This window comes from Ambystoma mexicanum, chromosome 2q (genome assembly GCF_040938575.1).
Source record: "Ambystoma mexicanum isolate Mex_15411 chromosome 2q, UKY_AmexF1_1, whole genome shotgun sequence".
Classification (NCBI taxonomy): Eukaryota; Metazoa; Chordata; class Amphibia; order Caudata; family Ambystomatidae; genus Ambystoma; species Ambystoma mexicanum.
In genome coordinates, this window is record NC_090924.1 from 1,010,320,474 (window position 1) to 1,010,344,956 (window position 24,483).

The 24,483-nt window shown below is 44.5% G+C and overlaps 1 protein-coding gene across 1 annotated transcript in view; it reads right to left on the minus strand.

Annotated features, from left to right (window-relative positions):
* LOC138569907 (macrophage mannose receptor 1-like) overlaps positions 1-24,483 on the minus strand; it is a 1,155,048-nt gene that overhangs the window by 569,353 nt on the left and 561,212 nt on the right. Inside the window, exon 16 of the mRNA XM_069648336.1 lies at positions 3,884-3,925. Within this exon, the coding sequence (XP_069504437.1) occupies positions 3,884-3,925 (42 nt within the window). The remainder of the gene's footprint in view (positions 1-3,883; positions 3,926-24,483) is intronic.

Here is a 24,483-nt window from a genome sequence, read left to right on the forward strand (position 1 = left end):
GGAGACTGATCAAGAAAGAGCCTTGCACCCAGTGAAACTCTGAGGGTAGCCAAGCAACCAGTCAATAGAGCAGACAGGTAGGTCAGGTAGGTCAGCAGTGGAGGGAGAGAGAGAAAGCAAAGGAGAAGAGAAAGGTTTTGAGCTGCTTCTGGAACTTCAGGTGGTCCGGGGGCAGTGAGGCCATTCAAGAGGGAGACACCTGCAGAGGAGAGAGATCTACCCTCACTCTCTGCCTGGAGAAGCATCAAACCCTTAGAGAGTTGGAGGTAGTTCAGCGAACGGCTCGAGAAGGAATGTATTTTGAAAGAGAGCGTTGGATGTAGTGTGGGCCCTAGCCCCATAAAGGCATATGGACAATGCAAAGGGTCTTGAACTTGATCCTAGCAGCCACGGGAGCCAGTGGAGAGATTTCAGGGCTGAAGAGATAAGGTCCTTGGGCTTGAGGCCAAGGATAAGTCTTGCAGTCCTGTTCTGGATTAGTTGCAAAATGCGGGGAATTGAGGAAGGCAGATTGAGAAAGAGGCTTTTGCAGTAGTCCAGTCCAGAGAGAACCAGGGCTCTGGAGACAGTGAGCTACTGAGGAAAGTGAGAAAGGGAAGCGTCCCTTTGAGGAGGTGCAGCTGGTAGTGGAACTTCTTCGCAACGACCGAGATGTGAGGAGTGAACGAGAGAATGGAGTCGAAGATGACACCAAGGTTTTTTGCCTCGCAGGAAGGCGAAGGAAGAGGGCTCAAGGTGGGCAGCAAGAGTGAGAGAGGGAAAGCAGGGGTCCAAATGAGAAGGATCTCTGTCTTACTGGCATTAAGGCAGAGCTCGCTCGAGGTGCACCAATCCTGAATCGTGGATAGACAGTAAAGAATGAGCTAGAGAGGCGAGGAGGCTGAGGGGCGCCTGAAGACTGAAAGTTAGAGTAGAAGATAGAGATCATGTGGGCCAAAGTGGCCAAGTAGAGGTTGAAAAACCAGGGTGAGAGGATATAGCACTGGGGAATGCCCCAGGTAAAGACAGAGGTGGCAGAGAGAAAGGGACCAAGTTGAACCTGGGAGGGGCAGTCAAGAGGAAGGAGGTCAGCTACTCCAGGGCCTGATCTGTGATCCACATGTTCTCATGGAGTCGATTGATCAGGATGGCGTGGTTGACCATGTTGAAAGCAGAGGAAAGATCATGGAGGATAATGACAGAAGGAATGCTGAAATCAAGGTTAGAGAGCAGATCTTCACAGGTGTCCAGGAGAGCAGTTTCCGTGCCTCTGGCAGCTCTGAAGCCAGACTGACTGATGGTCATGGAGAAAACCAAAAGATTCAGTGTGGAGAGTAGGCTGGGGAATGGCCAACTTTTCCAAGAGTTTGCCCAGGAAAAAGGGGTTATGGAGATTGGGCGATAGTTTGCCGGGCAGTTAGGATCAGCAGACAGCTTCTTGAGAAGGGGGTACACAAGGGAGTGCTTAAGGTGAGGGGTAAAAATTCCAGTGGCGAAAGAGTGATTACAGAAATTGGCCATGGCAGGAGCCACTTTATCAACATGGTCCTTGATGGTTCTGGAGGAGCAAAGGAGCACCGGTTTGGATGACACTTTCATAGATCGAACTTGTCTAGAAACCTTGTCAGGTGTTGTCAGAGAGAAATAGGAGAAAGTAGGAGTAGAGGTAGAGATGGCCAAAGGGGGGCTGAGAGAGGAAGATGGAAGGAAAAGTAGATAGAGGACAGAATGTCCTGAGTTTTAGCAGAACAGAAGAGGTAGAGACTGCAACAGGATTGGCCAGTTCCTTACAGATTTCAATGAGTTTAGCTGTGTTGTTAGAGGCCGCAGAGACGCTGTGCTCTCTTCTTGGACAGGACAGAGAGTCTGTATTGCCTTTGGAGCAGTGCAAAGTCAGTTCGTCAGAGGATGCGCCCAAAGCCCTGCACTTCCCCTCAGCCACCCTGTACTTGCATTTCAGGATGGTGAGGGTGGAATCATACCAAGAGTTGCACTTGGAGGTAGGCTTTAGCCGGATTCTCACGACAGGGGCAAGGATGTCCAAGGTGTTGCAAATAGAAAGATGCAGATTAGAAAGGCCTGTGTCAGGGTGTGAGTCAGCCACAAGAGGTGGCAGAACTGGGGGGGGTGTTCCTGAGGGACAGAGAGTTTCAGATGAGAGGAGAAAGAAAGTGGTCAATCCTAGAGAAAGGAGTGGTGGGAGGGTTAGAGAGGGGGATGTCTGAGGTGATGAGAACATCCAAAGTATGTCCGGCAGTGTGTGTCCGGGCAGAGGGCAGCATGGAAAGTGAGTGTCGCAGAGGTTGCAGAAAATCCCAGAGGAGGGATTAGAAGCATCCAGGTGGATGTTGAGATCTGTGAGGAGGAGAAGTTGAGAAGTATAAGCAAGGAGAGAAGAAGAGACGTTGGCCCATTCAGAGAGGAAGAGGGAAACCTTTGTCCCTCCATCTTCCTATGCCCCTTAAGTTTCCCTGGTCATGGCGCAATATCTCTGCCATTAACCCAGCTACTTTTATTCCTTGCTTTATTACTCTTTCTCCTCTCACCTACTTACTGTTCTTCTCTTTCCCCTGATGATGCACTATCCTCCCTGAATTCTAGTCTTGTTATTACCTTGACACATTTTATCCGTCTAAGCCTTTTTGCCACTTGTGCCGACCTCCCCAACCTTGGCTTTCCCTCGTTTTGTCACTCTGATATTCTCTGCATCGGGAAGAGTGAAATTGGAAGAACAAACCCTCACCAGACAATCTCTCCCATCTCTCATCTCTGCACTCTTCCTATGACTCCTTACTCTTACTGTCAAAAAAGCCCCACTAGTCTGATCGGTTGCCAGTCAAATGATCGAATCTAAAGGGTCGACAGGTCAAAAGATCGAATTTTTTAATTTATTTTTTCACATATTTTTTTGGGGGGGTTCCCCCCAACCCCCTTTTTTCCTAAAAAACACTTTTTTCCCTAAACGAAAACCTAAAAAAATATTTATAATTTTAAAAAATCCAATCCTTTGACCTGTCGACCCTTTGGTGTCGATCCTTTGACCTGTCGACCGTTTAGATTCGATCCTTTGACTAGACACCATCTGATCTTATCCTCTCATAACTTCCCCATCCTAGTCGACTTTTTCGCCTTCTTAATCAAATCTTCTCTCCTCTTCTCCCTGACCTCTTCCTACTCTCCCCTGTGTTCCTGTATGACTTTGCTGCTGTTTTCTCTGACAAGGTTTCTAAACTTTGCTGGGGGCGGAAGTCAGATTGGGAAGGAGAAAGCAGCAAGTTAGAGTCAAGGTAGGTGGAGACCTGAGTATAAACCACTCATTCAATTACCTTAGGGAGAAAAGGACAAAGCATCAATTTTACAGAGGAAAGTTGTGGGGAAAAAGATAACATTCACACAAATGCAAGGCAAGGTAGCAGAGGATCGAGAGATATTAATAAGAGAAGTCAAGTAAAGTAGTGGGCAATGTTGGCAGGCATATGGTGCATAGACTGGTTTAAGGACCTTTGATGAGCCATGAACATAAAATGCTTTAATGTCACTGTACAGGGTATTCAGATGCCTTTTTGACTCTAAATCTAAAATGGCTGATGAAATGTACCATATATGATATAAAGCAGTGCCAGGCTATAGTCTACCGAGTACCCTAAAGCTGATAAATTGATAATGCACTCTAGAAATACCAACTATCATAACTTGGCACAAGCTACCTGCCTTCATTCAATAGTATTACATCTTGGCAAGAGTGCAAACAGAGACACAAATCCTCATTATCGAACATGCCAGAACAGGCTCCAGTTAAACGGAAGCAATGAATAATGATCTGTCTTTTATAGTGGACTGATCTCTTAAAGAAGAGCATTAATACTTCTGCCAACAAACAGTAAATAATACAATTGATGCATACCTGGGGCTGTTGATTTTGTTGGCTCAGGCTTTAATGTCTCACCTGTAGAAACATAAATAAAGGCAATGCATTATTATTTATCATTTAGCATTATTTCTTTTTCCTAAGAAAAAATGCCAATTACAATGTGGTAATGGATCTACACTAAAAAAACAAATGCAAAAAGCTTGAATTACAAAATTGCGAAGCCCACTTGTTCCCATTTTGTAATTCGAGCCTTTCGGATTTCAATTGTTTAACTCCTGCTTGGAATCTAATGTATGCGGGGGACACCCCTGCAACCCCTGCAGTCCATAATACGAGCTAGGAGAGTGGGGCACACCCCCACAACTCCAACTCCCTTTGTTCGGTATTATGGGATTCAATCTTTTGTACCAGGCCTAATTGTGCATTCAACCTAATCATATAAAATAAGGCAAATACATGACTGGCACAATAATTTGTGTTACATCATACTGTATACAAACTGTATAAAAGCAAGCATTACGTTTTGTGCAGGAAAGAACCTGCACCATAAACAAGTTCACTCCTAAGCCAGTGATCTCAGCAATTTATCAAGCTCAAAATCCCAAAGGAGTCAATGGCAGAATCAGTCCTACTGGGATTAATATTCGTAGACCATATCACAGAAAACCTTGGGGTGTATGATTGCTCCCAGATTTCTATACCAGGTGTGAATAAGCTTACATTTCTAAATATTTCTACAGCAGGAGCATTTACCCAGTGAGCTGCCCTACCACCCACACCATGGCAGGATTTGGCAATGATCTCATTACAACCATTCACGCCTTCTGGACACCTGGGTGCCTGGGCGACCCATGTACGGGAACCCATATTTTCTATATTGTCAGTGCTGTTGCAGGGATGGAAGATAATTAGCAGAAATTGTGTTTCACATGTGTTTCACATGAATTAAACAGATATATGTTGGTCTTTTCCGTAGATCAAGATTCTTTTCTCCAATGAGTTTTCAAAACATCTGTCTAATTAATTCTGATTGATCTTGCAAGATGAGATCAATTGAGCCATCCACAGATTTTGATTAACAACCTGAAAGAGACACTCTCTTAGCCATAAAGTATGATTTTAGGTGCCCATTGTAGCCAATAAGTGTACAAGGGCGGGCGAGGCTCACATTTGCCAGCATACCGCCAGTTGACCCCTGAAATTCAAAAGGATATATATGTAACGCTCACCTGATTCTCGCAGAGGCGCCGGTCTTGACTGGGCGACTACCGTATCTTCAAAGGTGATGTGTAGCTCCCGGTTGGCTCTTTGGGCTGGACCTCTGTGCACTGTATGCCTGACGTGTAGAGTAAGATGTCTGCAGATGGAAAATATGGGGTTAATGAACTGGGGTTATTGGGGTGTCCCTATCTCTTTCCTCTTCTCCTCTCCTGTAGACCCCCAAAGGTTAACGCTCTCACCTTAGGTAAGTGAATGCCGAGCTCTCCATCTGCCTCGGGGCAGGGTGCTGTAACCAGTTTCTTCACTGGATAGGTAGCGCAGGCCTCTTGACTTCAGGGGACTGCTGTCCGTCGTTTACTGCACGAACGGTAAGTTTTGAGTCATTCAAATGTCTTTAAAGTCTTTAGTAATGATGTCTCTTGTTTTGCAGGGTTCCGGCGATGGCGGATGACGGGCTGAAGTGAGTTGAAGATGGAACCCGTGTGATGAATAGAAGCGCCTGGAAGCACGTAAGTAAGCGCTTGTTGCCTGCTTCACTATGCGCTCTAACTGTCTTTTTATTTTGCAGGTACGAGTTCGGAGCGGCTGCAGGGTGCCGGAATACCCACTGGATTAGATGTGGAAAGGAGTAATGGCACGTGAGTATTAAAGTTCCCCAATGTCTTTAAACGCACCTTGTTTTGTCTTTCAGATGCGGGATGCAGCGCCGAAGGCCTCCGGAGCGTGCGAAGAGTTGGTAAACATTTGTCTTTCAGATGCCGGAATGCAGTGTGAAGACCTCCGGAGCGCACGAAGAGTAGGTAAGCCTTTGCCTTTCAGATGCCGGAATGCTAACCTGTTCTTTCTTGTCTTTATAGGTGTTGCTGAAGACTGGATTCAGGATGGTAAGCCTTTGCCTTTCAGATGCCGGAATGCTAACCTGTTCTTTCTTGTCTTTATAGGTGTTGCTGAAGACTGGATTCAGGATGGTAAGCCTTTTTCCTTAGGCCCAGGACCGGATGCAGAAGACACAATGAGCGTTCTGCTGCAGAGGTTGCAGAATAACGCAAAGCAAGATTCATCCACCGGGTGTGGTTTAAATAGCCTCCTGTAGTGCTTAGGTGTCTCCTTCCACAGCCACGCCTAAGTAAGAAAAGAGTTCCTGGTAAGAAAAGAGTTCCTGCCTTCCAGAAGAGTTCCAGTGTTCTGAATCTAGGGAGTGGCTCCAGCCCCACCCAACAGGAAAAGTAGTTCCAAACAGAAGAGGATCAGAGGCTCAACTGGCAGGCAAGTAAGCAGCATGGTCTGCTGAAGGTAAGTCCACCCAAGCATTATGAGCCCGGCGCTTCCAGCGCTGGGACTGGGCATATTTATGAGCCTGGTGCCACTGGCGCCAGGACTGGGTCCAAAAGGTCCCAATTGGGACGGGTTGGCACTCGGAACCTGGGTTATGGATCTGCTTCCAAGGGAGTTGGGAAAACCCGGACCTTTTGGAAGCAGAGATCATGACAATATATTTGTTTTTATTTTGTAAATGGTCTATAGTAAAACTTAGACAACAAATACAGGCTAAATAAAAACATATATTGAATTACACAAATCAATTTAGACTCATAATTTTTACAGGTTACACCTTTATAGAAAAGATCACAGTCGAATAAAGAATCTGTTGAATTAATGCCAGATCTAAGATTTCATTTTGATATAAAAGAAAAGCTTAATTCAAATGCCAATCTCACTAGACTTAGATTATGAAATGTTTACATCTAAAATGTTCATCAGATATATACAATTATTAGTAATTTTTTTACCAGCACATATTCGATACCATAGATTGTTTCTAGTTAAAAGATTATCAGCAATTAGAAAAGGCTCAAAAACTGATGGCTTTATAAGAATAAATCAGGGCAATAAACTAGTAAATGTTTTAAAGTTTCCTCCGAAAAAAGCATTACGTTCCGCCATTGAAATGTGGAAGCTAATGACAAGAAGCCTAACTCAAACCTCAGGACCATAATAGGGAGACAATTTGGGTAGCATATAGTTCATCTCCATATAAATCCTTCCAGTTTGGTCCAGAGTTGTTCATTGGGGTTTAATGAAATTTCACCACTTTATGTGAAGGAAGGAATTACCTTTTATTTGTAGAAAGTCAAGGCCCGTATCAATGAATAGAGTCCATATTGTGTATCAATTTTCCTCATTTGAGCAGCTGCACTATTGCTTTCATGCACAAATTAGCACTTATGAGAATTACAGTCCAAGATTTACAAAAACATAAATCGGAAATATGTAAAATGATCTATAATTTCAACCTTATCACTCACCATGTATCATGTGAAAGGGATCTTTTTAGAATTATTATCACAAATCTAAATGGTTGATTTGGAGGAATTGATTTTTAAATCATTAATCATCATCTACTCGCTCACAACATTGATACTTCTTTATAAACTAATGGGGGTCCTAACAAAAATCACTATGCCTTCTGCATAAACAAAATAATGTATGGATCCAAGACCCAATTTGGGTGGGAAAGTTAATTTTATTTAAAGCATTACCTTCATCTGCCAAAAAAGATTGAAGAGTGCTTGTGCCAGCACAGAGCCTTGTCGCAGCCTACAAAAGGTTTAATTGAACTGGACATTTTGCTGGAGCCATTCAGTCTTGCTCTAATCTGAATATCAGTGTAGAGTTGTTTAATATGATTCAATATACACTCTGGCATACGCTGTTTCTCTAATTTATGCCAAATTAGCTTTATCGAAGGCAGCAGCAAAATCAATAACAGCCAAATAGTGGGGCCATTTATTCAGCCTAGCCTCCTACTGCAATAAAAAGAAGATAAGATTTAAGTGAGTCCCCACTCCTTTACAAAATCCAGTTTGGAATGTATCCCAAACTTTAGAAGTAGACACACAGTTTTTCATTTTGGCTACAAGTAGTGCTGGCCCCATCAAACAATGAAATACGCTGGTGGTTTGACGGATAACTTCTATTGCCCTGTTTAAAAATGGGTACGACAAAGGAGGTCTTCCAAAAGGTAATATAAACAGGGGATATGGAATATTTGACCACATAATATGATTTTCCTTAAGCGTGGCATTGAACAGCAGGTACATTTGACAGGGGGTCATGTGGGACGTGCAAGAAACTCTGCCCCCTCAACAAGGCCAATTGTGCACCAGGTTTCCACAGATTTTGTTGTTGGAAAAGTCATAGCAGGCATAGAGCATGTACCTGAATGGCTGGTTCCATCAAATCAATGAAGTAGTAAATAGGGCTGCGTTGGAAACCGGAGTTGCAGATTGCCTGTAATTTGTATTTTGGGAGTCCATTAACCAACAAAGGAGGTGGTTGGGATGGCCACCATCTGTAGGAATCAGGCTAGTATGGTTTTAAAAGGGAGATGTGAAAAACCAGATGCACACGCTATCCTGACGGTAGTCCTGGATGGTAGACCACTGAGGAAATATTTTTCTCATCTGTGAAACGGCCCAGAAACTGAGGTGCTGCCTTAGAAGTAATATTTTTCAAGGGCAGGTTTTTGGATGATAACTATACCGCATCTGATTTTCGGTAGACAGGTTCTAGTGTTCTTTTTTTTCTCTGATAACGCCTTTTGCTACTTCTTGGTGTCTTGCGGGAAAGTTTCCACTTGTCGGTGAATGGCTTGCAAAGTTGAGATTAGTGTGTCAGCAGATGGAACTACACTGGGAAGTAAGAGATGGGTAGGTAGCAGCTTAGGATTTTGCACATGTGCACACCAAAAATTATTATAATTAGTTAGCTGTTCCTGGCATAACATACACCATTCTAGCATATCTTAAAGGTCAATATCTGTCTGTAATTCATAGGGTCACTTTTGTGCCCCTTGTTAAAAATCGGAATTATCACTGATCACTTCCAGGAAGGGGCTGTAGATCTCTGTGACTTATTAATGGTCATTGAAACGGCTAAACATATCAGATAGACTGAAAGGTATGCACGGTTTGAGAACAGTTCCATCGATCACACAGGCCTCTATGATGTGTCTTTGTAGATGCATAATTATCAACCATGTTCCATTGCAGATCCCCTGTGATGACGTAGGTTTGTGTATTCGCATAATTACAGCACCTACTTTCAGTTTGAGCTCATGAGGAGGCATTCATTCTACAGCATTTTGCTCTTTAGAGACTAAAACACTGAGCCGGTAATTGACTGTTCATTGACAAGGAACCACTATGCCCTGTGTGAACATGAAGGTGAATGCTGTGAGACAAGCATGGCTTCAAGAGAGACACAGACTCAAGGATAACAGTTTAGAAACCTTTATTTAGTAAAGTTACAGGTTTGGTGTAATACCTAACTAGCACTACCCTAATGGGATTGTTACCTGAACTGATGTTTCTAATGGCCGTTGATGTCTGTAAGTCCAAAAGCAAAAAAAACATGTATCTAAACCTTTGCTTGTCCTTACTCTTTGACAAAAATGTGATAGGAAAAATAGTGGTTCAAAAGGAAAAATAAGCCAAGGCTTGTTTCAGATGGACTTCTCACCAGGTGTAGTTCTGTCAATGTCACAAAGGTTCATACAATGAAAGGGGGTTGCTCGTAAAACCTTCTCCTCAGGGTTCTTGCAATATTTCCAAACAACTTTCAATGTCTCTAGTTCCTTGGGATCCCCTTCCCCAAGCTTCAGTTCTTCCAAGTTTCAAATAAAGCAAAATATAACACAGTTCCTCTAAGGCTTCCCAGGGTACCCTTCACCAAACTTAAATTCTTCTAAGTTTCAAACGAGGCAAAATATAACACAGTTCATCTTAGGCTTCTCAGGAACCCCTTCCCCAAGCTTCAACTCTTCTAAGTTTCAAGCAAAGCAAAACATAAGACAGTTCCTCCTAGGCTTCTCAGGGTTCCCTTCCCCAAGCTTCTGTCTCTCTGTTTCCAAAATAAGTATTCCGCTTTGATAATCCTCTTAGGGTTCCCTTCCCCAAGCTTAGGCCCCTCTAGTTTCAAACACAAGTTGAGCTTGACAGTATGTATCTTTTCCTCATATACAGTTTCTTTCACACACAATCCTTTCATGGGGTAGAATCAGAGACTTTCTAAAAACTAAGCGCGTTCTCTCTGATCTTTGGCCCCTCTCTTTATTTTTTGTACTTGTTTTCCATTTAACCTTTTATCTTCAAGTGATTCCTGTGCCTCTGTTTTGTCTCTCTGTGTTCCTTCTTTTTGTTGTGCACACTTGCACCTGTCTTTTCCTTATCGTGCCTCTTGCACACTTCCTTCACTCTTTGGTGCACACTTGCACTCATTTCCTCCTTTTGGGTTGCTCACACCCTTTCCTTACTTCTATATCAGTTTAAATGTCTTTTACTTTTGACTTTGCTTTATTTCTGCGCCGCTTGTGCACCTTCTCCTTCTTTCTTACTTTCTGTCCTTTTATACTTTGATTCTCACTTTCTGCTCTGTGCCGCTTTACAAAATCATATCTTTCTCCCTTTCCGCTCCAGCCCGAGTTTCTCTCTCACTTGTTCGAAACTCACCGGGTAGTGTAGCATTGGCGCACAGTTTCTCTTGGATGCATGGTGTTGAGGTCAGGGTCTCGCCACCTTCCCCTCAGATACCCTTGGGACCGGCACACATTCTAAGGGGAGAAGCATTTCTCTGAACACCACCAGCAGGCTAGCCATGCTGCAGCCCCTCACAAACACCAGGCAAGTGTCTTGCACACCGTTCACCTCTGGTTCCTCCAGGCTTCTCTTCTTGCCGCTCTCTGCTCCTTGACTCCTCTGGTCCTGTCAGCATCCCCACCCCGCACCCTTTTTCTGACAGAACCACACCTTTTATATTGTAGGGGAGAGTCAATTGGAGTCAGGTGTGCACAGTTGTAGTCAAGTGCCTGACCTTGCCTGACTCTATTAATGGGACAGCCTCATTGTGGTATGTAGTAGGCCTTTCTTTGTGTCTCCATGCTCTTCCTATGGATAATCTTCATTGCTCTCGTCCCAGTACATTTTGGAAATGGGGAGGGTGAGAGTGAAAATACCCTAGACAGACTGAGGGAGTCTGAGCTTCTTTCATACTTTTTCAGTATTAGTTGTGGGTACTTTTAGGGGCCTAATATGAGTGAGTCATGTTAGACCCTTTGGTTTATTAGAGGTGGATAACTGGGAGGAAGCAGTGGGTTTCCCAGCATATACTCTGGGTTTTGAGGAACGAGAGACAATGTTAGGGTCAAGAGTTGTAAAAGGGTTTGTTCTCCGTAGCCGTCCAGGATATTTTATCTTCCCTTTTCGTGAGGAAAAGCCAAGCGGTAGGGCGGGACATGGGTAGCAATAGCCCATGAACAACGAGGGTGGGTAGGATGGATTGGGGCAAGGAATGGGGATACCAGGTCTTGTCTTCGAATGCCCTACCCACAGTCCCTGAGGACTCCTTTACCAGGTGACCCTCCCTCTCTGGTCCACTCCCAGGGTTGGGATCCAAGAGTGATGGCCCTTCCCAGGCCACCTGAACAATGGATCACCAGGGATTAATTGTGAGAACACCCTCAGGTTTCCCACCCTGCGTATAACCGTGCTCATTCTGTTTGTTGAAATGGTAGCTGTTGTTGAAGTGGGTGCACCTTGCCATTTAGACGGCAGGCAGCAACGTAACACTGATAAATTGCATCTGTATGTTGAAATGATAGCTGTGGGTGCACTGTACCATTTGGACAGTAGACGTCAACCTAATGTTGATAAATTGAATCAGCTCAGTATGGAAACATACCTAAGCATTTTATATAAATAGATTGTGGTATGGAGGGTGTTGTTATATGCGACTCCTCCAGTGTCCACATAGTGACCCCAGTTATTCTGCAGGGCCTTAGCATAGCAGAGGAAGTACTGCTCTAGGATCCAGTTTGTTCTTTCAGATTGCCCTTTGGTCTGAGCATGGCAACCTGAACTCAGTCTCTGATAGATTAACATGTGATTTTATAACTGGGACAAAAAGCGGATATGCACTATGAACCCCTAATGGACATGATTTTCTCAGGCAAGCCTTACATCCAGTATATGTCATATAAGAGCATCTTATTTTTTTGGGTTGCAGTAGGTAACCCTGGTAGTAACGTGCATGTGTGATCTTGAAGAAACAATACACAACCACCACAATGGAAGTCTTTTCATTGGAACATGGGAGGTCTGCAATAAAGTATGTCAATGGTATTGCAAGGATATGGAGGGCACTGCAGAGGACGTAGTAAACTTACTTCTTTTTGTCTGGATGTTTTGCTTGTGGCACAGACATGGCAGGACTCTACATAGTTGTGTATTTTTTTGGCCATACCAGGCCACCATAATTGGCATGAAACAAATTCCATATTTGTGCATTTGCGTTTATGGCTATCAATCCAAAATCATGCAGGCTGGAAAAGATTATCCGATGGCCTCCTGCAGTGGGAATATACAATCTGTGGGATTAGAACGATAGCCCATTTTGTATGGTTACTTTGAGAGTCTCTGCTAGATGGGATATTGTGGGGCCACTGTCTGTGGCATGACATACTTGTTGCAGATATGTTTGGAGAACTGAAGGAAATGTTTGCCCACCATATTTTATGCAGATATGTCATCAGGCCATGTGTAAGAAGTCATAGAATGGGAAAGGGCATTTGTTCACTGAGTAGTGGTTTCTGGTATATAGGTTATTCAAAACTCATACTGCGAAAAGAAGAATGCCCATCAAGCTAGCTGAATGTTCTTACATCATAGGGTGCTCAGATATTGCAGGTTGCAGATATCTGTGTGAACAGTTACAGTATATTGATCCCCTTGGAAATGATGCCTCCATTGCTTGAACGCCTCTTGGATTGACAATAATTCCTCCTCAATGGGTGTGTAGTTCAGTTCACTACTGGTATGTTATGCGTGACAAGTATGCTATCGGGTGTTCCAGAGACAAAGGCAGGTTGACTTGCAGCAAGACTCCCCCAATGGCAACAGCAGAGGTGTTCTGTTTATATGATGAAATTGAAGGAGCCATCAGGATGTTGTAGAATAAGCTCCTTCAATAAGGCCAAATTTAGGGATAAAAAGGACTTTTCAGCAGTTACAATCCACACAAACATCTCATGCACACGAAGAAGACGTGTGGTGTCATTAGTTAGGTGAGCAAATCTAGCGACGAATCCCGCTAATAGCTGGCAAACCCAAGAACGCATCGTGTCGATTTAACATCTTGGGGACTCTAGTATAGCTTGCACTTTCTTAAGGTGCATTCATATACCAAGGTCCCTGATAATGTAACTCAAAATCTCCATCTGATTTGATTGGAAAACAGACATTTGCATCTAGGCGTATAGGGGATACTTGGCTAGGTGGGGTAATACCGCTTTCACATGTTGTTGCTGTTATTCCAGAGAGTGAGAAAAGATGAGAATAACATCTAGGTACATCCAATCCGAGAGACCTGTTAGGTCTGAGAAAACATGGTCCATGAACCTTTGAAGACTGCTGAGGCATTGCATAGTCCAAAGGGAATTAACCTGCACTTGTAATGCCCTAATGGTGTTCTCTAGATTGTTTTCCACTACTCTCCTTGTTTAGTGAGAATTAGATGGTAGGCTCTGCATAGTTCTATTTTTGTAAACAGCTTCCAGTTTTCAAGTATTGCATGATATGGGGATAAAGGTGTTTATATGTGATCTCGTTTACCTTCCAGGGATGGCTCCTGGGTGGTGCTGTGGCATGTGTGGCTTAGTTGAAACTCACATATTTCAGGAAGAAATTATTTTTTCCATTATTGTTTTTGAACCCACCATAATATTGATTGTGTTTGCTACAATATATACTGTAGGAACATGTTATAAAATGTTCATTGTAACGTTATAAAAATAGCTCTTGAGAATCCACATTGTTTTGTCTTTCAAAATATTACTTCTTGGAAAGGGTTGCACTCAGATAGATTAAAACCAATGATTGGTTTCTTCTGTGATTACCAAGTAAATGTTTATTTTTTGTGCTGGCCACTGATTGGTTGATCACAGTATGCAAAAACACTAATAATTAACAAATAACAAATTTAGTTGCAGAACCTGCAGCATGGTCCTTTGGTCCCTTATAATTTCTAACAGAACCTGAGCAATCCCTGCAGAGCCTATCTGAAACCGCCTCACTTCATACCATGCAGCTGATGAACCCTCATTGTACTGGTGACATTCCTGTAGTACACAAGCAATGGCAAAGTATACGATATCAGACGGGTCCCCATCTCTGGGGATGCTTCTGGTGCTGATTCTCTCTTCTTACCATAAAGGAAACGACCCCTCTTCAAGATATCTGAGGTTATTTTCACCTTACAACGGCTGGAGTGGCTTTAGTAAATGACCAACTGACAATGTGACCCTTGCCGGCAAAGAGAGAAAGAGAAAGAGAGAGAGAGTGAGAGTGAGAGAGAGAGAGAGAGAGACAGTGAAAATGAGAGAGACTGAGAGATTGAGACCACAGAGAGTGAATGAGAGCTCTAAATCTGCATGTTATATGCTTGGTGCAGCTAGTGTTTACATATATTTCTTGATAATTGGAATAGCGAAGAATAAAGAAGACATGTAAACAACACAGAGTCAGGGGAAAAAGCAATCAAGAATACATTTCTTTGGGCAAAATATATATATAGCATAGTGCACATTTCAAGAGCAGGCATAAAATGGTGCAGCGAGTAGTTCAAGAATTATTTATCCAGATACACAATTACACAATGCCCACTCATTTATGTGCCATTTATATCTGTTGATATCCAATATCTCCAGGCTCACCCTCAGAGTCTGTCTCGACACTTGTGGTGAATAGATAATACTAAAGGAACGTTATGTCTCGAGGAACTGTACACAAATAGTTGTTTACTAATGTGTAATAGACTTCAAACTGATGGCTGAGAGAAAGGCAAAGTCAATACAACATACAAATCAAATTATGTTAAATTTTTCATTTTTATTCACATAGTAAAGATAAAAACCATTGATCTGAATATTCTGCCCATAATTCATGTGAGGCCTCAAATGAAGATTCTAAAAATCACAAAATGTAATAGGAACTGGCGCATAGAATCTAACAATGTCGACCTGTTGTGCAGTCTATGCCAGTATGGAAATGTCGAGGGACAGAACTCATTCGCCGTGATCCGAAGTAACAGAGAAAGAGGCTGAAACTCTCTCAGGTATATAATTGAGCAATAACCAGATGTACAGAAATTCGATCAATTATAAAATACATTAAATAGATTCAAGTGCATTAAATCTAAGATGCATTTAATGAATCAGTTAAAGTGCATTGGGCCAAAAGTACTTTGAATCTAGAGTCAATTAAAGTGCATTGAGTCATTAAAATGCATTGAGTCTAAAATGCATTCAATCTAGAGTCAATGGAGGTGCTTAGTCAACTACAAGTTCTGGGGACACGGGAACATAAGCCAGTATGTCACCCAAACAAATCCTTGGATTAGTAGTTTCGACGATTGACGATTGAATAAGTCTAGTCTTGTGCAGTCCTGTTACACAAATAACCCAAAAAGTGTATTTTAATATGTGCGAAAAAATAACAACTCAATGGGCCTCATTACGAGTTTGGCGTTAAAAGCAGCAGGGCTGCCGCCATGCTCGTGAAATTACCGGCACCCAGCAATGGGGATGTACTGTGGCATTCTGACTCCGGCGGACCCAGTCCGTTTCTATTGCTGAGTGCCGGTATTCATTACTCCCCATTCCCATTTGAGCCACAGAGGGGATGGGGAGGTCGGATGCACCGGCACCATTAATGCATCTGACGAGTTGTGCTTGCGGGTGCCGCTCTACCTGCCAGTTCAGATCCGGTGGGCAGAAAGGCACCTGCGAGCATAACTCGTAGTTTGCTGGTCCGGTATTATCAGCACCGGTAGCTTACTGGCACTGTTACTACCAGACCGGCAAACCTATAATGAGACCCCAGGTCATCGGGTCCTGATTCAGTTTGTCTGGTAATAAATTTACAAACATATAGTGTTCCTGAGATTCAGTAATCCGCTGCCTTCCGGACAATAGTACAACTGATACAGTTGTCCGGAACTTGCAGCGTTGGAATCTCGTAAAAGAAATTTCAACTAAAACAAAGATTCCCTACTGCAATCTTATTCTGGCGTGCCATGTGCTTCTGAGGATGGGAGTACGGGCAACCCCGCTGTCGGGTCCTTTCCGTATTAGTAAACCCACTCGTAGCCAGCTGCATCCTCAATCCCCTCTTTGTGCATCATTCCAGTCAGGGAAAAGAGAACAACCAGCAAGCGGTTAGGGAGGGTTTTGACCTCTTCCACCCTCACCCCTCTCTTCTCCAGGTGTTTCCACTCTCAGTCCTCCCGAGTCTGATCCCCCCTTTCCGTTTCCCATCCCTCCATGTCACCTGTTTCTTCCCTTGTTCACCCACTCCTCTACCCACCCTTTGTGGAACTCTGATTCCCGCTGCACAGCCCCTTTGTACGTAAGGTGAGTGTAAATGCTTGTAACGGTGCAGGTTTTACATGTTTTCATTTTGTGTTCTGGCACTTGTCTGGGGTAGCAAGGCATGCTGGGACCTGTAGTCTGCCACAAAACTCTCTATAGACTCCATTCTAGTAAACCTGTGGGGAAATTGCTTGATCTTTTCTCCCAAAAGTATTTTCTGAGAGGGAGTAGTTTTGGAGCCGGTTGCTTGATGACGTCTTCTGGTTGGGCCCCTGCTCCCCTACATATCTGGTTCACTTTCCACGCTCTTAGGTACCACCTCACAAACTCCCCTCAAGGGTTACAGCCATTCGGGCTAGTTCAACGCCCTAGAAAGGTAGTCAGCCACCAAATGATACTTTCCTGGTTTATGAACCGTGACAAAGTTAAATGGTTGTAGCATTAGAAACCATCAAAGTACTCTACGGTTCGAGTCCTTCTGTACAGATAACCAACGCAACGGGGCATGGTCAGTGAATATGGTAAAGTTCCATCCCAGTGGGTAGTATCGTAGGGTCTCTACGGCCCATTTTATTGCCAAACATTCTTTCTCCAAGGTGGAATATGGAAGTGCATGCGGTAGCAGTTTTCTAGTCACAAAAGCGATGGGGTGCAAGTCTTCTTCAGATCCCTGAGAGAAAACCACCCCCAACCCACACCCTGAGGCGTCTGCTTGCAGGATGAACTGTTGATAAAAATCTGGACAGTGAAGAACTGGTTTGTTGGAAATCATCTGTATCAATGAATAAAATGCCGTCTTGGCTTCTTCAGTGATAACCAGGTGCCGGTTGGTTCGCAGCTATGGTGGAAAAGTGAGGAAGGAATCTTTGGTAATATCCAACAAAGCCCAAAAAGGCATGAATTCCCTTGCGTGTGGTAGGGAGTTTAAGTTTCTGTAGAGCTTGCACTTTGTCCAGTAGTGGGGTGATCAGTCCCTTTGCTACAGAATATCCCAAATATTTGGTGGTTTCTGTTGCAAGTTTTTTTTTTGGGATTGATATGCAATCCTGCTTTTTGGATGGCTGTAGTCACTTCGAGGAGATACGCCAGGTGTTCCTCCCAGGATTGACTGAAGATCACTATATCATCCAGATAGGTAGCTGCATAGTTGGTATGAGGTTTTAGGATCTGGTCCATCAAGGATTAGAAGGTAGCTGGAGCCCCATGCAACCCAAATGGTAACACAGTGAATTGGAACAGCCCCTGAGGGGTGGCGAAGGCTGTCTTCTCTTAACCCTCCCGGTTAAGAGGGATTTGCCAATACCCCTTGGTTAAGTCTGAAGTCCTTAAATAGGATGCTGCCTTTTTCTATCAACTCGTCAATCCTTGCCATAGGGTATGCTTCATAATGGGATGTTGCATTCAGTTGCCTAAAATCCATACAGAACCTGGTGCTACAGTCCAGCTTGGGAACTAGGACCACCGGGGACCCAGGCGCTTTTAGATGGAACAATGATACCCATTTTTAGCATTTCAGCGATTTCCCAGGCTATATCTTTTCTCTTGGCTTCTGGAATTCTATAGGGTCAGAGTCTCACTATTTTCCCTGGTTCTGTTTTTATATAATGGGAAACAAAATTTGTTCTGCCAGGTAAACCCGAAAAAACCTTAGATGCGGGTTCCAGTCTATTACATAATTATGTTACTTGTTCATCCTTCAAATTCTCTCCCAGCATTACATCTTGCATACTACTAGGATTATTGGGGATGGTCTGTTCATTCACTGACAATTCTGATGTTGACATAGATAATACTGGAGGGATCTCCCTCCACAATTTGAGCATGTTTATGTGGTAATTTCGGTGCTTCGTTTGTCTATCTGGCAGGGCCACTTCATAATTAACTGGACCTAATACTTTTGTTATCTGATAGGGTCCCTTCCATTGTGCTAACATCTTATTTGCACTGGTGGGTAATAGGGCCAACACCTCGTCTCCTACCTTAATAGATTGAAGCCTGGCCCCTCTATCGTAATACTTCTCGTGTTGTATTTGTGCTCGCCCAAGGTTTTCCTGTGCATATTCCTGCTGTTTCCCAAGATGTTCCTGTAAATCATTCACATAATCAGTGAGGTTGGTCTCTTCTTGATTTTCCCACATTTCTTTTAACAATTCTAGGATGGACCTTGGTTGTTTCCCAAACAACAACTCATAAGGGGAAAATCCCATAGATGATTGTGGGGTGTCCCGTAACACCATCAAAACGGATGGTAGTGCTCTATCCCACCCAACCCTGTGTGACTAGTATCTCACTGTATCATTTTCTTAATCATTTGTTTATATCTCTCCACCAGCCCATCAGTTTGGGGATGATACACCAAAGTTTTCAGATGGGATATTCCCAAGGTTTTGCACACTTGCCTCATTACTACTGACATGAATTTGCTTCCCTGGTCGGTAATGATTTCTTGAGGAATCCCCACTTGGGCAAAATATGGCAGTAAAACATCACAAACCTGTTTGGCAGAGGTTCCTCTCAACGGAAAAGCTTAAGGATACCTTGTAGCATAGTCCACCGCTACCAAGAGGTATTTATATCCACGGCTGCTAGGTTCTAGTGGCCCCACAATGTCCATCCCTATTCTTTGGAATGGTTCTCGTATTATTGGCATTTTCTGCATGGGTGCCCTAGGAGGAATATGGGTACTGGTCTTTTGACAGGTTGAACAATTCTGACAATACCTAGTTACCTTGGCATATATTCCTGGTCAATAATAGTTCTGTAGCAGTCTCTTTATTGTCATGTGTTTGGCTAAATGACCACCCCCCCCATAGTGGGTCGTAGGCCAACTGTACCAGTTGCTCTCGGTATGATTTTGGAACCAGTAGCTGTTCCCTTTCTTGATTATCCAGACCTCTGGTCACCCAGTAGAGTAACCCTTGTTTTCCTTTAAAATAAGGCGTTGTGACTGGGTTGTCTGACAGACTCCGGGCTTGTTCTCTGGCCCTTTTATGTGTATCATCCAACCCTGTTTCCGTACGAAAGGATGGTAGATGTTCTTCCACCTTCCAATTCACAAATACTATGTCTTTACATGGGTTTTGTGTCATGGCCATTGAGCAAGGGCCCAGGCCTTCCTCACCCTCAGGGTCCAAATGGACCCAGTCCTGGCGCTTCTGGCGCCAGACTCATAGAAAAGTGTGCTTTGCACACTCTGTGGCTAAGGCACGTGCATCAGGGTGGAGAGTGGCCATAGAACATCATTGGGAGGCACATGCAAGAATCCCTGGGAGGGGCAAGCTGGAGCCACAAGGCTGGGCCAAAGAGAGGGGCCAGAGCCAGCCTATTTAAGGCCAGCCCAACCACATGCCCCTGCTTCGCGTTATTCTGCTTTGCAGCATGATGTTACTGTTGTTCCTCAGCTTGATTCCTGTTACTCCACCTTTGAAGACCTTACCTGAAGCCAGCAACTCCATCGCAGAAGGCGCAATTTACCAGATATCAGCCGCTCCATTGCTGAAGGCGCATCTTACCTTATTCCAGCCTCTCCATCGCTGAAGGCTCACCTTACCTGATTCCAGCCGCTCCATCACTGTGCGCGCATCGTACCTGCTTTCCATCGCCATCGGAGTCAGAGCCTTTCCTCACCCGATCCGGGCGTCCAGCGACGCGGGAGCTCCTCTTCTTTTCTTCATCTTCGCGGTTCTTCATCTGGGGCCGCAGAACGGCCTTCGAGCATCCAGACTCTGCTCCACACCGCCAAACCGCGCCTGCAAGGGAAAAAAAAACACAACAGGTTACAAATCTTATAAATAATGAACACTTGGCCTCTCCATACCTGAGTTTAGAACTCCATTATAATGTCCAACTTACCTGCTGATTAGAGAGCTTCATCATCCTCAAGGGAATCCCCGGAACCGCTCCACGATTCCAATCTACCATCTTCACACCTATTGGGAAGAGAAGAGCCATTGCAAGAATGACTTTATTATTTTACAATCAAGGCAAAAGACTCACTGCCAAAGACATTATAATAACAATAGATTTACCTTCCAAGTGGATTTATCGCGATCCACTCTGGACAGCCATTTCCTTGGGCCAGTGAAGCAACTAGGTCCACTCTACACGCCCCTGCTAGAGGAAGCAGGACGGAGAGCTCAGCATTACAAAACAACAGGTAAGCTTGCATGGGAAAACTCTTAAGCACTACATTTTGGCACGAAAGGGTCGAGGGAATTTGCGACACGCCCACACCATTCTCATTGCCTCTCATCTTCTCTCAGGGGCAATACCAGCATCCAGAACAGCCTACACCGCAGCAGCTGGGGAAGATAGCCGATACAGGGGAGCCAAGTCGAGGGAGGGCTTCAACCGTGCCCCAACGCCCACACAGAGACCAGGTGAGCGTAACATTTTGGCCGTCTGCCTTGGCCATTCTTCTCTGTGCTTGGGACAAATGTATTCTTTGGGCTTTACTTTCCAACTCCATCCAACTCCATCCAGAATATGGGGCTTCCAGAAACCATTTTTCAAACAAAGGCAGGTCTGTGCCTATTAGCACTGGTGTGGGTAGTGTAGGTATGACTGCTGCCCGTATGGGAACCCCTTCACCCTTTATGTCTAATGTTATGTGTTGTTTACTCTTAAGTGTCCCCATGCACACATTTCACTTGCAATTTTCCTCACCTTATTGTCCTCATTGTGGCTCACATGTGGCTGGATAGCTGTCTGGCTGCTCCCGCTGTCCATCAGAGCCATTGCTGGACGGTCGTCCACCGTTACTTCTATCACATATGGCAATTTCTTCCTTTGAATTTCCTGCGTATGCAGTGTCCCGATCTCCTTGGGTTCAGTTTTAGTTTTCTTGGAGCAAAACCTGGCAATGTGGCCCCGCTCTCTACACTCGAAACATTGCGGGGCTTACGGTCTTTGGGCTCCCCCACCATGTGTAGCTCGTATTTCTGGCCTTAATCTAGGCTCCATGGTTGTTGTCCGATATGGTCCTTGGCGTGTAGTAGTGGCCTCAGGAATTTGTTTCACTGGAGGTATCATAAAAGATCGGGGTGCACCCGCGTTTTGATAAGCAGTTGCCACATCAATTGCCTCAGGTAAGGTCATGTGGTGTTTCTGTCTAACCCACCTCTGTATTGGACTAGGCAGGCCTCAACAAACTGCTCTAACATGACCTTGTCTTTTATTTGTTCAATAGTGGCAGTGCTGGGTTCTAGCCATTTCTCAGTGAGATCTTGAATTCTGTAAAACAATTGCCGCGGGCTCTCCCGGGTTTTAAGCGGGTTTCATGTAACTTAATCCAATAGGACTCCTCATCCATTCCCAGTCGTTCTAGTATGTTTTCTTTTTAGTTCTCCATATGGTGTATCCCCTGTGGGGTTTGCAGCTTGGTATGCCCCTTGCATAACCTCAGTTAGCAGGGAGGCTAGGAAGAAGGCCCATCTCTCCTGTGCCCATTGAGCTGCTCTTGCAATCAAAATTTACAAAAACGAAACTTGGATCATCACCTGCTTGGAATTTCTGGAGTACCGTAGGAGGAATGGCCAGTTGGGTTCTGCTGGCAACCAGTGCTTCCCCGAGGATCCTTAAAGCCTCTCTTCATTGGTCCTGTGCTGCACACTGGGCCTGGATGGCTTGTTGCAGGGCTTGGCGTTCTGCCTGTGCCTGGTGTCCCTGCACCTGGATTAACTGTTGTAATTGCTGCTATCCTTCCGCTAGAGCCTTAATTACTGCTTCAATTTTTTTGGTTGCCAGTCGGGCTTTCCTCTATCCCACCCCTGCCACCACTGTTATATAGCAGACAGGACACAGTAAGGATTGTAGCTGAAAGGTCTTTATTTATGTACAGATTAGTACTGTGCCACAAAGAAAATGCCCTTCCTTTCGCTGGGTTGAAAAAAACGAGAATTCAGCCTTCAATGGTCATCGGCTCCTAGTTCAGTTTATCCAGTAATAAACTGACAAACATATTGGCCCTCATTGCAACACCGGCGCTAAACCATGGCGCTACTAGCACCATGGTTGGTGCCGGTGTTGTAACGGGTCTGCTATGGTTCAATGGGGAATTACCACCCCATTCCAAGGTTGGCAGGGCGGTAATTCCCCATTGAACCATGGCCCTTCCCCATTCCCATTTTTGCCCCATAGAGCTCTATGGGAATGGAGAAGGTGCTAAGTACGGTACCGCAAATTGCGGTACCGTACTTAGCACCAAGGTCCCTTTGCGGGTCTCTACTTTAACGGCTGGTCTCAACCAGCAGTTCAGGTCGGGTCCCGCAAAGGGACATCGTAGTAAAGCGCTAAGTGTTTAACGGCACTTTTGCGGCGCCGTTAAACACTTAGCGCCAGGGTCCTAATGAGGCCCATAGTCTTCCTGAGATTCAGTGATCTGCTGCCTTCGGACAATAGCACACCTGATACAGTTGTCCGGAACTCGCCGCATCGGAATCTCGTAAAAGAAAGTTCAACTGAAACAAAGATTCCCTTCTGCAATCTTATTCTGGCGTGCCGTGTGCTTCTGAGGACGGGAGTACGGGCAAACCCGCTGTCGGGTCCTTTCTGTATTAGTAAGGCCACTCGTAGCCAGCCACGTCCTCAATCCACTCTTCGTGCTGCATTCCAGTCAGGTAAAAGAGAACCACCAGCAAGCGGTTAGGGCAGGTTTTGACCTCTTACACCATTCACCCCTCCCTCCTCCAGGTGTTTCCACTCTCAGTTCTCCCAAGCCTGTTCCCCCCCTTTCATTTCCAATCCCTCCATGTCACCTGTTTCTCCCCTTGTTCACCTGCTCCTCTGCCCACCCTTCGTGGACCTCTGATTCCCGCTGCTTCGTACGTAAGGTGAGTGTAAATGTTTGTAACAGGTGCAGGTTTTACATGTTTTCATTGGTGTTCTGGCACTTGTCGGGGTAGCAAGGCATGCTGGGACCTGTAGTCTGCCCGAAACTCTCCATAGACTCCATTCTAGTAAACCAGTGGGGAAATTGCTTGATCTTTTCTCCTGACAGTATTTTCCGAGAGGGAATAGTTTTAGAGCAAGTTGCTTGATGACGTCTTCTGGTCGGGCCCCTCCTCCCCTGCATGTATTCTTTACTTTCCGCGCACTTAAGTACCATCCCACAAGCCATCATATGATTAAAATAAAGCATGAAGCTAGGTGGTAAAAAGGTTTTGAAACCCTCAGTCTATATCGACTAAACAGAACTATCAATGGAGACAAAACTATCAATGGAGACAACCCCAGTCAACCTACATGGTTGAGAGGTCAGAGGTAATCCATCCTGGATTATATGTTTGTTAACAATTCCATGTATAATGGTTGTAAATTATTCAAGGTGTTAGTCTGTGAATGGAGCAACCATGAGATGATTATGGCCAAATTTGATATTCCAACTTGAAAGAGGTCAGCCACAGTCGCAGTTGGGCTAGTCATAAGTCAGGGAAGTAATCAAGTGGTTTCGAACCAACAGAAAGTGGCTAGCTTAAATGAGAGGGTAATGGAAGTTATGGCCTCCACTTCGATGGATTGGAAGTTGAGTACCTTTAACACTAATAATTTCAACACTTCCTTGATAACATCTCGCAGGGGGTGGAGTCGAAGTCTCACCCCTATGTTAATAAACATTGCAACCAGTTTGACCATAAGGTGCAGCTAGAAAAGAATTTGGCAAGGGCTAAAATTAGAGCTATTACATTCCTCTATGGCGAGGACCAAATATCAAGATTAAGGGACACTAAAAAGGTTAGACAAGCCTACCAAAATTGGAGTTGCTCTCACTGTGCTGAAATGCCTGAAAATAATGCAGAAATCATGCTGTAAGCATTATGTGAAAGCAATTCTGCATTCTTCTGGTGCATCATTAACAACCTGGACAGAAATCAAGCTGACCCGCAGCTGAATTCAATTGGGCAACAGAAGTGGGTCAGTCATTTTGAAGCAGTCTTTGTCCAGCGTCTTGAGTGATGAGTCTTTGGTCTTATCCATGGAGGGAAGAGAACTT